Below are 13,055 nucleotides of genomic sequence, written 5' to 3' on the forward strand. Positions count from 1 at the left end.
CTTACAATTAATTGAAGCAGAAAAGTATTAAAAATACAACTCGGTACAAATTTAAAACTGTCTCTATTGCATGTATTTTTGCCTACTATTTATGAATCCGCTAAATGCCGTATAGTGCCATTCCATTTGAATTCAGATTAAGGTAATTTATAAAAAAGTAATGGCCAACAATCTGATCTAAGAATTTAAACTTTATAGCGAAAACTACACATAGCAAATCCCGTAAAAAAAGGAAATGTAAATTGGAGCCATTCAAGATTTGATTGTTTTTGCGTCAATATACCTATTCAAAACCTTGTAATTTTGCGTTTAATTTAGTAAGAAAGCTAATCAGAGAATCAGGTTTTAAAGTATTTTTTCAGGAGGAAGAAGAAATTTTCAATAGGTAAGAGATACCTAACAACCCCCTTGTTATGCAACCCTATTGTCCAGAAAATAAATGGTGATATTAGTTTGTGACGTAACATCTGGCAGTTTTTGAATGTATCGTTCCCGCTTTTATGCATTTCATTTAAGGAGAAAAAAAACTCAATCTACGGCACTGGAAATGTTTTACCGCGAATCTAAGCAATTCAAATTGCACAAGGACGAGAGTTCGTAAGTGAATGCGCGTCATGCTTTTCACTAGTAGCGAAAAAGAGAGGATGATTTTGCTGTCTTCAAGCGAGAATGAGAAAAGTGCGAAGTTTTAACTGAGGCGGCAGAACGTAGATAGCTTTTGGTGGTATGTGTTTAATTCGCAAATATAGGTAAATGTATCCTTTATTTCCCTTTATAATTGCTGTAATTAGCATAGGACGTAGGGTAATTGTTTTGAATTACTTTCTTGTCAATTTGTTAGGCTGTTTGCTTTTATAAATTTGAATTTGCAAAGCCTTGTAAAAATTGCGCAATGTTGACGAAGTCGCCATACTTAGGGGTAGTTTTTATTTGCATAATGTATTCTCATGTACGAAGAAGTTCTATTGAGAATATCGTTTCAATTACGTTTATAGGAATTGCGAGTTTAGGAAAATTGCTTTATTAGCTTACTTATTTCTTTTCTCTTGTTTTGAAGTCAGAGTTAGCTGCATCATTTGTTAGAGGAAGGTTGAAGTTATGTACAGGCTGTTAATCCAATTTAAGGCATATTATAGTTTTTGATACGTAGGTAGTTATAGTGCTCACCAGGAGAAAATGCCGATCACAGAACACCCTGATGTTGGTCTAAAGTGGTGTTCTTAGACCATATAGTACAACTGTAGAGTATACGTTATACGTAAACGTTTCCAAATTTTCACCAATTTACTGCTGAGTGCAATATATACTGTTCACATTTAAAAGAATCCTTTGCCTTTCCCCTTTAGAGTTAATTCGTGATGGCATGCCAAAATTGGGGTTCTAATGAAGTTACCCTATACCAGATAGATAAAATATTTTCCTAATTGGCATTATTTAAGACGTGATTTCAGTAATTCTGCACATTCTTCCATATGGCAGTAATAATAATAGCGTGATCACACTGGAAATGTAAGTACTATAACTAGATATTAGTGTACAAAAGAATGTTTGAGATGCACGTTATTCAAGCATAGAGGAGACGAATTTGAGGTAACCCTTTACAGTTAACTTTATTCCAGCGACCCTGAGAATAACCAATATTTCGCCAACTTTACCGTCTCATCAGATGTAAAACGCAAATAAACTTAAAGAAAAATGTCATAATTTCATCCAGATAATGCAAATACAAGCCAGCCGAGTATTTAGAAATTATAATTATGTAACTGATGTTATACCTAGTGGTGCCATACTGAAATTGAGAGACTAAATTCTGAAACATTTGATCAATGGACCAATTTCTTACTCCTACTCACCAAAACCAGGTAGTTGGAAAGCAACTCGTGACATGTAATTTATACGTTGTTGAGGTGGGAATAGGTAGGTATCTATTATGAGCTTTCTCCTGCTTTCTCATGGTTTTCCTATGTACACAATGTTCAGGTTAAATAAGAGCGTGATTGAATTCTGTTTCATTTTTTACATTGTAACGTCTTTTGAAGACACAATATATATCTATAAACCAGCAAGGACAACACGACAATGTATTATTTCTTTAAAATTGAGTTTTTGTAGAGCGATCTAATTAAGGTAGAAGCATCGACGAATAGGGTTTTCAGAGCTATGTTGTATGAATACGAATGGCGGTTTGTTCATTATTTCTTGATTTTCTCATTAAAGCTAGGTATACAAATTCTTCGCTTTTTGTGTATACGTTCGGCGTTGTTGTCAAGCTTGTTTAAAAAATGTATCTTTTCACAATTTGTTCTCTTGAAAATCTTTTCAGTGTGATTTTTCTTATTTTAGTTTAAGAAATATGTGACATAATATCACGTCAGAACAACGACCACCGGAGAAAATATGCGATCGAAATATAAAGGTTAACTTCTTGTACGCAGCGCACGTATATGGAGCCGTCCTCAATTTATCTCACGAATTCATTGTCTTTTCGCAGCCGTTCATGATTAATAAGGAGATCGAACCTTACAAAGTTTCAAATTCCACGTAGCTATACCTGCGGTTTTATTTTAGGGCACTACAGCACTACCTAATACTTAATTGAATTTAGGAGGTGATAAAGTTCAAGACACATATTGAATTTCGTTCAGATAGAAAAGTATATTATTACCAAAGCCCTCAGGATCCGTTGTGTAGGGCGAGGGGGTCAATTGGCATTTGCTGACGAGCACACATTGGAAATGGCCTGTCTAAAAAAATAAGTCAAGACTACCTTTACTTAAAATTAATGTAATTAATACTATTATAGACTTGACTTATTTTTTTTAGGCAATGCGTTTGTTTACACACCACGATTGATAAACTCTAAAGCTCTAAAAAAGTGGCCAAGAGATCTAGAGCATAAGGGACCAACGAAAATCTAAAAAGATTTAAACGATATAAACCTGACAAAACATACACAAAATTTACTGGAACGTATACCTACTCTTTTGATTACCGTAAAAAATAATTGCGCGTGATGAGTCCAACTAAGAAACGTAAACTCTGGTGGTAAAAGGTAGCGTTTTTAGACCTCTTGCGGAGTAGGATAACCGATTTTGTGAAACTTTCTATTTGGTTTTATTGGCTCAATTACAAGACTCCCACGTTAATTATTAGGTACATGGCTCAAAAGAAAAGTAGTCAAACTTCAAAAATTTTGAAAAATATTGTACAACGAAAACTTTGATGCTGGGTATAGGGAAATGTGGTATCAAACGACGTAGACTTTCGTCATTGAATAAGCACTTTATTCAATGGTTTCGTGTAAATTTCGAAAAGGCAATAAAATACCGGGTGTTACATTTAAAATAAGAACGTTGCTATCCACATCCGGTAAAACCGGAAGTGAAACGATAATATTTTCTTTCAATAGATCATAAGAAGCCATGTTGGTATGCACATTTTCAAATTTAAATTATCAATGAGAACCTGGAACACTTTTAGATAACGATTTGCGTGAAACAATCCGTACAGGAATCGACCCAACTTACCTTGAAACCTCTTCTGCAAAACTTTACGTTGCGTGGTGATTTCCACATCGACGAATAAGGGATGGTACAAAAGTTTTGGTCAGGATTACGGTCAGATTTAACCATAGCACAAGTGTTAATGAGGTGAATGAAAGGTTGAGAGTTGACCCATGCTCGGGGGATATCAAGTAGCGTTCTTTCGTAATGGACTGGATACATGGTGTTCATGGTTATTTGCGAGAGCCTGGAGACATTTAGGAGCATTTTGTGTACCGCCAGTGAGCAGCATGTCGATATAAGGGCAGCATAGATTGAAAGCGACACTAGTGATGTGGATAAAATGGGACACTACTTTAAAATCCTCAATTTCTATCAGTTGTGGATTCGCTTAGATTCATTGCCCCATGGCTAAAGAGAAGTGAAGGTGCACGGGCAGCTCATTTGGTGATACGTTACCTTCAGTATGGAAAATAGGACCTTTGGGGTCTGGGGGGGTATGGAATACCTCCCAGCACAGTGACAGTCCCATTGCAATTTCCAGAACACTACCATAAAGGTGCTTAGGGCTTAGGGAAAGGGTTATCAAGCCCTTCTTTGCCGAGTAGTTTTGAACCCCCGTCACTATTAACATAATTTTCCATGGTCATCGACTTCCAGCATCATCACTCGTCTCCAGTGACAATCAGAACTGTGATGTATCACAAACGTCAAACGTAACGTGCAGGTTATCTGCCAAAAAACGTTATTTTGCGTTAATCATGTTACATTACGTTTTCTACAGATAACCTGCACGTTAAGTTTAGCGTTGGTGATACATCACAGGGTTAACTGTGTCATAATATACCTACTTCTCTTCTAATCGTTTTAGTTTTGGCACAATATGTGAAATATGTCAGCATTCGCTATACGTTTTTCGTTTTCGTTTCTCGCGGAATTATTTATACCATTCGTAAATTACTTGTCGCTTTACTGCAATTTTCCCTGATGGCGAGAGGGTTCTTGAATGTAAGTTATACACTTGCAAAACGTATTAGCAGAGTGGATTTTGAAATACAAGTATTGCACGTAGTTGCGATAAGTGGACGTGATGCAACTATTATTGGCCCCCGGCTCAAACATCATAAGTAAATATACGTAATCAAACACGATATTGGCATCTTCACGCAACAAAGATTGAATCTCAGCATGCTTCCAGTAATGTAAATATAATTGTCTTGGTAGGTAGATACTAAAATTCGCATTATAGAAGATGATTTTAAATAACGACCTTAAGAAAACCGTACATTAAATCCTATTATGCAAGTTTTTTCCACTGTATGGTTTTATAAACGAACGTTTTAGTGCGTCAATATATAATTGCAACACGCTTTACTTCAAAACATCATTTGCAATCCCTTTTACCTTTTACGGTTTCATTCTAAAACTCTTCCTCTTCCTATTTCTTTTATAGGGAGGTAATACATTTCTTCCTGGCATGGCTAGCCCGTATTGAATGAATTGCAATTAGGTACTTATAATGTAGTTAAGACGAAGTGATTGCGTGTTAGCATTGCGTTTGAAATCGATTCAAACAGTGTTTTAGAATAATTCATTCTGTTTTTTTACCAACCACTTGCTCCACTTTTGTAGAATTATAAGACCTCTAATAAAGCAACAGGAGTTTCTCTTCTTTGTTAATTTAGGTATTATTTAACTATCGAGCATAATACTTACTGGAAGTGGATTGACGAGGTTGATGGATCATTGTTGGAAGATCTAGAAGAGTTAGAATATCCAAAAGTTATTAAAAGATCAATCTCCACTGAAAACCTTCCCAAGAACAAACTTATTCCACATGTTTGGAAAATTTTAATTTTATTTTACGCACGCACATATCTACACCGGCAATTACTACATACACAAATTAGTGCAACTTCCATGCTGCTATAACAGAAGGGAGCACATTTTTCAAACATGCAAAATGTTACAACGCGAATTTATAGGTTAGATTACAAGTGTATACGAAAACGACGACATGCGTCTACAGACTGGCGCTTACCGTCGCTGGCGTCGCACTATTGATTTGAAGGGCCCATTCAAGAACTCCCAAATTATCAAATCGTGCAGCTCGAACTTTTTTCCACCACCTGCCTTAGATTGTTTCATGGCGAAAAGCTCAATCATGTTCTAACAACCCTTATCAATCATCTAAGTTATTAATTCAACAACCGTGAGCCATCCCTTTAATTGGCACGCTAGCTACTCTTCCGGGGGAGCTTTTTCGTCCTGTTGACAAATACATAATTTGGTTACCATTAAAAGCAAACGCAGGTAATTGTTTAATGCACGGTATTAGAGAAACTTTGCCGCTCGTAAAGTGACAGAAGTGATTATCATAATACAAGTGTAGGGTTTTCCGAAGGCGCTATAATTGCGTGCACATAAAATAGGGTTCACCACAACAAATTACATTGTAGAAATGTAGGTCATGAGAACAATTTTGAGAAGGCACGAACCAAAATGTAAAAATTACATGAACGACAGCTTCTTTTCTATAATTTATCCGGTCGTATAATAGACACGATAGGTTTCGGAAATTTTATTGGGCAATTTGTGCTCCTATAACCCATCCAATTTTTTTTGGTACGTTATACCTGTCAGCTCAGTAACAATAAGCAAACGCAAAAACCGACATTACGTATAGAACCGATTTTTTTTGTGCATCCTTCGACCATATTTGAAGAGTGGATGTGTTAGGTCAACAACCTGAACAACAAAAATTTTGTCCCTATAATTACTAGCTACATAATTTTGTAGTAATCTTTGATTCTTTTGATTCACTCTTTCATTTAGTGTTTATAAGTAATAAAAATTTGAAAAAAAATCGATAAAGTTATGTTGCTCTTGTAGTCTAATTCTAATACATGAAAGTGTTTTTTTTGTTAATTATGGCTTTCAAATTGTTTGTCGTTTATACATACAATGGTATTACTTAGCATCACTACCTATATTTCTATATACAGGGTGTCCCTAAAAGGAACAATCGCATGTATGGTGCATGCCATTCATCATGCCTAAATTTTTTTTTTCGTAAACCATCACAGATAGCGACATTCAGCAAGAGACAAAAAATGCTTGCAAGTAAACTGTCTATCAGTGTCTAAAAATTCAGAACCGTCAAAATAGTAGTTAAAAAGTTTTAGACCTCTTCAGATGTGGATGGTCAGTATTTTACCACCTACATAGCAACTACAATCAAAACGATGATATCACAAAGACCCTTCTTACATTAGACATTCACATCCCGAATTTCATTTTAATCGGCAAAACCATTTTCCGATAAAATAAAAATAACGATTTTTTTTTAAATCTTTGGCGGTAGATAGCTCCTTACTGAAGCACTTTTGGATAGAGGTAAGTTGGGTTAAATCGTCCTATTTTGATACCAAGAACCCCTGGTAGTGCGTTGTACAGACCTTTTAGGGACACCCTGTATGGACAACGGGCGACAAACACAGACGGGCGAACAGAAAGCCCAAAATCATGAACTCGCTTTTAGGAGCTCTTATGTGGTTGTAAATGTATTAAATAGAATTAAGACTCCTAGTCAGTACAAGATATTTAGCGCATTTTTGCAAATTTATTTGTAAAAATTATCAAAGTCCTCGTGTGAGATCGAAGGGACTTCAGCGCATTTTTGTGTGGCAGATCAGTGTTTTAATAACCAGTGTTGACTCCACCATAAGTAAGATCGTGTCACGGGCTACCACATTCGCTTTGTTGGTACCCACTTCCGACGCCTCGTTCACCCCAACTTCGCGTTTGAAGTTTTCACTCCACCATCAGTTAGATCTTGTCGGAGGCTACCACATTTCTTTTTTCGGTGCATACCTACATTACACCCACAGTTTGGTGGATTTCGCTAAAAACCTTCCACAAGATAGTACCATTGAATAATAAATCTGAATTTATTATTCAATGATAGTACTTAATTTTTGGGGCACTTCTCATTGCTCGAGCTTCTACACGAGAAAGAGAGACAGAGATTCGAGATTTACGAAACGTTAAACCGCGTGACAAAATTCGCAACGGAAGGTAAAAGGCGCCCGAAGTTGACTACCTCTCGAAGACGCGCGTGCGCCTTGCAAAAGGTCGTTAATTTCGCCCCTAGGACAAAAAACAAAATTCCGCCACGCAGGAGTGCGCGTTTACTACATCTTTCCGACAACACCAATTTGAAAACAATCGGACCAAAACTGTCGTAGAAGATAGGAAAAAACTGAAACACCTCCACGTTAGTAAACTACGCTTCTAACAAGAGTTCTTCTACGCGCCTACATTTGCTGCCAGCCAGCCCTCAGCCAGCCGGCCAGCCAGCCAGCCAAAGTGAAATTAAAAGCTACTTTTTACAAATAAATTTGCAATACTTCGCTAAAAAGTAGCTTTTAATCTCACTTTGGCTGGCTGGCTGGCTTAGGGACAGGGCTACATGATGTGGGCGGGTTGGCGACATCTGGACGTCATCCGCTCGACCGTAGTTTACTAACGTGAAGATTTTTCAGTTTTTTCCTATCTTCTACGACAGTTTTGGTCCGATTCTTTTCCAATTGGTGTTGTCGGAAAGATGTTGTAAACGCGCACAACTCCTGCGTGGCGGAATTTTGTTTTTGTCCTAGGGGCGAAGTTAACGACCTTTGTAAGGCGCGTGCGCGCGCGTCTTCGAGAGGTAGTCAATTTCGGGCGCCTTTTACCTTCCGTTGAGAATTTTATCACGCGGTTTAACGTTTCGTAAATCTCGAATCGCTGTCTCTTTCTCGTGTCGCCAATAAAAGTGAATTGAGAGTGAACGGGACGTCGGAAGTGGGTACCGTCAAAGGGAATGTGGTAGCCCGCGACACGATCTTACTGATGGTGTAGTCAAATCTTCAACCGCGAATGGCGGGTGAACGGGACGTCGGAAGTGGATACCGACAAAGGGAATATCTGCAATCGATAGAACAGAATAAGTATGTAGGAAACCATGCGAACAGTGTTGGATTGTGGTTGGTGTATCCATTACACCAACGACCCTCTACCTCTACATTCTACAGTACCGATTGCAGAGGCTATGTACACATACCTAATTCATATATAATACACGGATGACGTGCGTGCAAACCTACTATATAAGTGTGGTAAATTTACGGGAAAATCAGTGGTTATATTTTTTAAAATTTTCACTGGAGAGAACTGCCCAGACCACCCTTTTACGGGGAGATACTTAGTACCCCCTACGCCCCCAGCATGCGATACCTATAACCTTCAATATATTAACATTTGCCCTCCCCAAAATGTCATCCTGGATCCGCCACTGATAGACGGATGGACAGAACTCAGAAGGTCACTTCACGAGTATTGGCCAAATTTTAATCACCATGATCTATGTCGTTTGTTAATAGTGCATATAAATAAATAAATTTCAAACCACTGAGCGGTATATTAGGTATGGAACACTTAAAACATTAACCATATCCACGGCCACGCCATCGCGGGAAAATCTATTTACCTAGATAGACCTTATACGATACATTTTACACACAAATATGACCCATGGTTACACACCGGTAGGACCAACTGACTCACGGACGTACAATTCCACAAATATATCAAAAATCCCGAGCTAAATGTAGGTACCTATAGGAGGGCAGGATATTGCATAAAACTAATTTCCCATGTTAAATTCCTATGTTCCTACTTACCGGCGTGCACCACCCGGTATATTGAATCGAAAATGTTTACTGGCTCTTTAAAAACTAGGACATTTTGTAAATTTGTAATTATTGACCTCTGACATAACTTACAGCTAATATATATCTTAAAAACGATAGGGTCTGAAGAGAATAAGGGAAATGGGACACATGGTATAAAAAGGGAGTCGCGTACTTACGCGTGGTGCGGCGAATCGCCTTTTTCGCTCATATTGACTTAAATAGACAAACACTCATTTTAGCGAAGAGCGGCGTATTGAAATCAATGAGAGCTTTCCCGCGCTCGACGGCCGTAGCGTTTTTGGTGGGATGTGAATATCTCGAGAATAGTACCGGGAGAAAATGCCCACAAATAGAAAATCAAATGTGGATAAGACATCTGTTGGTGTACACTTATACAGTGATGTGGAAAATAAACTCAAAATGACAATAATTATTGCTTTATTTTCTTAAAGACAGACAGTATAAAAAATAAACAGTTTATTCCATATTTCAAAGACTTGTAGGTGACAATCCATCAACAAATCCAATAATTTCTGGTAGCTCATTTTGGAGAACTAGTTCAGTGACCTGGAAATGAAAATCAGGGGCAACACTATGACAACCAGTAGTTGATGTCTTATTTAAACTGGATGCTGTCCCTTTTGCTTCATCCTCCACTATTAAATGCTGAACCCTATTTGTTTTAGTTGCAATGTTGTGAACATTTCTCTCATGTCTCCTCAGATGGGAAATTCGCTTGTACGAGTTCGAACATAATTCACAATTGTATGGTTTTACACTTGAATGTACAGATTGGTGACGTGTTAGCTCCGGCTTCCTTTTGAAACATTTTTCGCACATCGGGCACTTGAATTGCTTAACCTAAAAGTAAATCTATGAAGGCTTTGTCTAATCCATTTATTAAAAGAGTGCAATGAATTACTTTAATCCCTACAAATTAATGGAAAAAATCAAAATTCTACAACAAAAATTGAGAGTATTTGTTTGTGGAGATTTCAATTTCACCTTAAATAAAGACAACGAAGATGGGGGCCACCTCGGAGGCCACTGCGTAACATTCCACACTAACAAAAACCAAAAATGTTTGGAATATAGTTTATACAAAGTTACCTTTACTTTAAGACTGTTATAAAAGCAGGGAGCTTGCATTCAAAAAAAAATTTGAGTTTGCAATTCAATTTTTAATGTTAGTTTTGGAACCCTCTGCATTTATTTTAATCATAATATCAACGCATAGTACACTATCTCTTATAAAAGGAAACCAGCCTCAATTAAATAATAACAGCTCTGATAGAAAAAATTTGCAACCATGATTTGGGATGAATTACTCTTACCATAGCATATGGTAAAATTTTCAAAATAATCTGAGGTCTCCTTTTCGAAAATAGATAGCCGGCATTCGTCATGGAACACCCTGTACATGTTTAATATTCTTGGGAATGAAGAAATATTATTCGTCAGTGACTAGTTTTGATGTTTATCCAAAATTTTGAGAAATTTACCAAAAAAATGTGAGAGAATGAGTGGATTTGGGCACACAACAAAAATCGATATTAACCTGTTTATGTACATATTTAATGTGGTCGGTCAACACAGCCCCATTAGAAAAAAATTTTCCACAATGATCACAGACAAATTGCTTCTCCTTAGTCAAGTGCAGGCGCAAATGTCTGGCGATATTCGACCTAAACCTTGATGCATAATCACAATGTTCACACGAATATAGGCCACGTGCTGTGCAATGCAGCCTCAGTAAATGCTGGTCTAGTAAAAACTTCTTTGTGTATTGTTGCCCACAATATTCACAAGTGTATGCCTCAGCTTCAGCTAAAACCTGAGCCTCACTCGAGTGCTCTACAACAAAGAAGTGAACAATCAGTTTGACTATAAGTAGTCCAACCTATGTGTACATTCAGATGACTCTCTAGTAGTTTAATCCGATAAAATTGTAAGGGACAATAAGGACAACTATGCGGTGTTAACCCTTGAACAATGTGTCCTTTTACTCTATGCTGATATACTCGAAGTTTGGATGCAAAGCTTTCTTTACAGGTTAGACATTTGTATCGCTCGTGTTTCTAAAACACACAGTACACAATACACACACATTTCTAAATATATACTAACAATTAAGTGAGCAAAATACACATTTCTTCTCGCAAACCTCTCCTTACAAATGGAGCATTGCCAAGGTTTTTGCTTTGCATGTTCCTGTTCATGACCATTATGTTCGGCTTTACATGTACTAATTTTACCACATTCCAAACAGACAACTTCTGCCTTTAGATGACTCCGTAGGTGACTGTATAAGGAACGACGTTTAATAAAAGACTTTTGGCAATAGTCACAATTAAAATGAGCTCTTTTTAATTGCACATTGTGCCTAATGAGCAAATGATCTATCAGTTCATTTCTCTTCGTTAATGTGGTATTGCAATGGGGGCAATTGTTTCTCTTATGGCCACTCTGATGCAGAATTAAGTGTCGTTTCACTGCATATTCCTACAAATCACCAAACTACAAGGTTTAAATTCTAAAACAACTCACCTTCGGACACTCCGGACATTTAAACTTTTTAAGGGAGATTCTTTTCTTTCGCCAGCACAAATTAAGTATATGCCAGTTGTAGGATGGTTCACTGTTGAAGGTTTTACGACATCGTAAACAGCTCAGAGGTACACCTATATGAAAATGCTCCAGATGCTTCAGTATTGCACTTTTTGTATCCTTAATCTGATTGCAAACAGGACACTCTAACTTCAATTTTACTTTACACCGCTTAACCGAATGAGCGTGATCTGTACGTGCTATAAGTTTCGTTTTACGTCTTGACTTATTGAGATTTCGACTGAATTGTTGTTCTTGAAGGTGTTGGTAGACATAAGTTAAAGCTTTCGTTTTATCAGATTTGCTGAAAGTGTTAATTTGAAGCAAAACGTTATCGAGCTAAAATAGGGAATCCGGGTCAGTTGAAAAGTAAGGTTAGGATACATACAGTCCTTTTAAATTTTGAGAATCTATCAGTTTTATTGGGTAATTTTCTATGACGCATCCTTATCATCTAAATATTGTCAGATAAGGATTTAAAATCACTAAAATAATTAATTGCGAAATGCAAATGATAAGGCTAAAGGTGCTAAAGGTTTGTTCACACTAATAATGGATACTCAATTGCCATTTGCCACGTTGCCAAACGAATATAAATACAGATTCATTACAATCACTATTATAATGAGAATGACCAAAGCACATACATGGTAAAAGGGAAATCATCCGACACCACAAGTTTTTAGGTTCTTACGTCACGATAATTTTTTTAGTACCTAGGCCTTCGAAGTGGTAAAATTTTTCTTCTGTTTCTAGAACTTATCCAAAATGTATAGGACGATTTAAAATCATTCGTAAATTTGTGGATTACCATACGTACAAACATTATCACCCAGAGTTCCAGATACTCTAGCTGCATTGTCCCCGCACAGCGTGCATCCCTTCTCACTTGTACACAACTCCCTAACTTGATCCATCTCAAGGAATCTGCTTGACGAAGATGAGCAGGACAGTGGTGGACCATTTCCTTCCTTCCTTCATTATATCGTTAGCTAACTGCATATTATGGTGGACTTTATCATGGAAGGTACTCAATTTCTGACGCAGGTTTTCCACGTCTTCACAGTTTTTTCTTGGCGTGGGTCTGGTACCAAATTTGAAAACACCTTCCAGATCAAAATAACACGGAACCTGTGCACCGCCCAATAGTTTCTGGTGCATGAATTTGAAAAATTGAGTCTAAAAAGATTCAGAAAATAATTTGAAGATTTAG

The 13,055-nt window shown here is 37.2% G+C and overlaps 1 protein-coding gene across 1 annotated transcript; it reads right to left on the reverse strand.

The window, feature by feature from the left end:
• Positions 1–9,656: 9,656 nt before the first annotated feature.
• Positions 9,657–12,392, reverse strand: LOC116159624 (zinc finger protein 420-like). Its single transcript, XM_031472648.1, has 6 exons — positions 12,231–12,392; positions 11,783–12,181; positions 11,363–11,737; positions 11,136–11,313; positions 10,794–11,089; positions 9,657–10,096 (listed from the first exon to the last, which is right to left on the reverse strand). Exons 1-6 carry the CDS (start codon positions 12,294–12,296, stop codon positions 9,725–9,727), a joined length of 1,686 nt encoding a protein of 561 aa, XP_031328508.1. The 5' UTR covers positions 12,297–12,392; the 3' UTR covers positions 9,657–9,724.
• Between the last annotated feature and the right edge of the window lie 663 nt (positions 12,393–13,055).

The sequence above is a fragment of the Photinus pyralis genome, unplaced genomic scaffold (assembly GCF_008802855.1).
Source record: "Photinus pyralis isolate 1611_PpyrPB1 unplaced genomic scaffold, Ppyr1.3 Ppyr1.4_LG1, whole genome shotgun sequence".
Lineage (NCBI taxonomy): Eukaryota > Metazoa > Arthropoda > Insecta > Coleoptera > Lampyridae > Photinus > Photinus pyralis.

Coding starts and splice junctions, on each gene's coding strand:
- LOC116159624 (XM_031472648.1), bottom strand. CDS start 12,296: ATGATAAGGATGCGTCATAGAAAATTACCCAATAAAACTGATAGATTC. Junction 11,738..11,782: donor AATGTCCGGAGTGTCCGAAG/GTGAGTTGTTTT, acceptor GGTGATTTGTAG/GAATATGCAGTGAAACGACA. Junction 10,097..10,793: donor TTAAATATGTACATAAACAG/GTTAATATCGAT, acceptor ATTTACTTTTAG/GTTAAGCAATTCAAGTGCCC.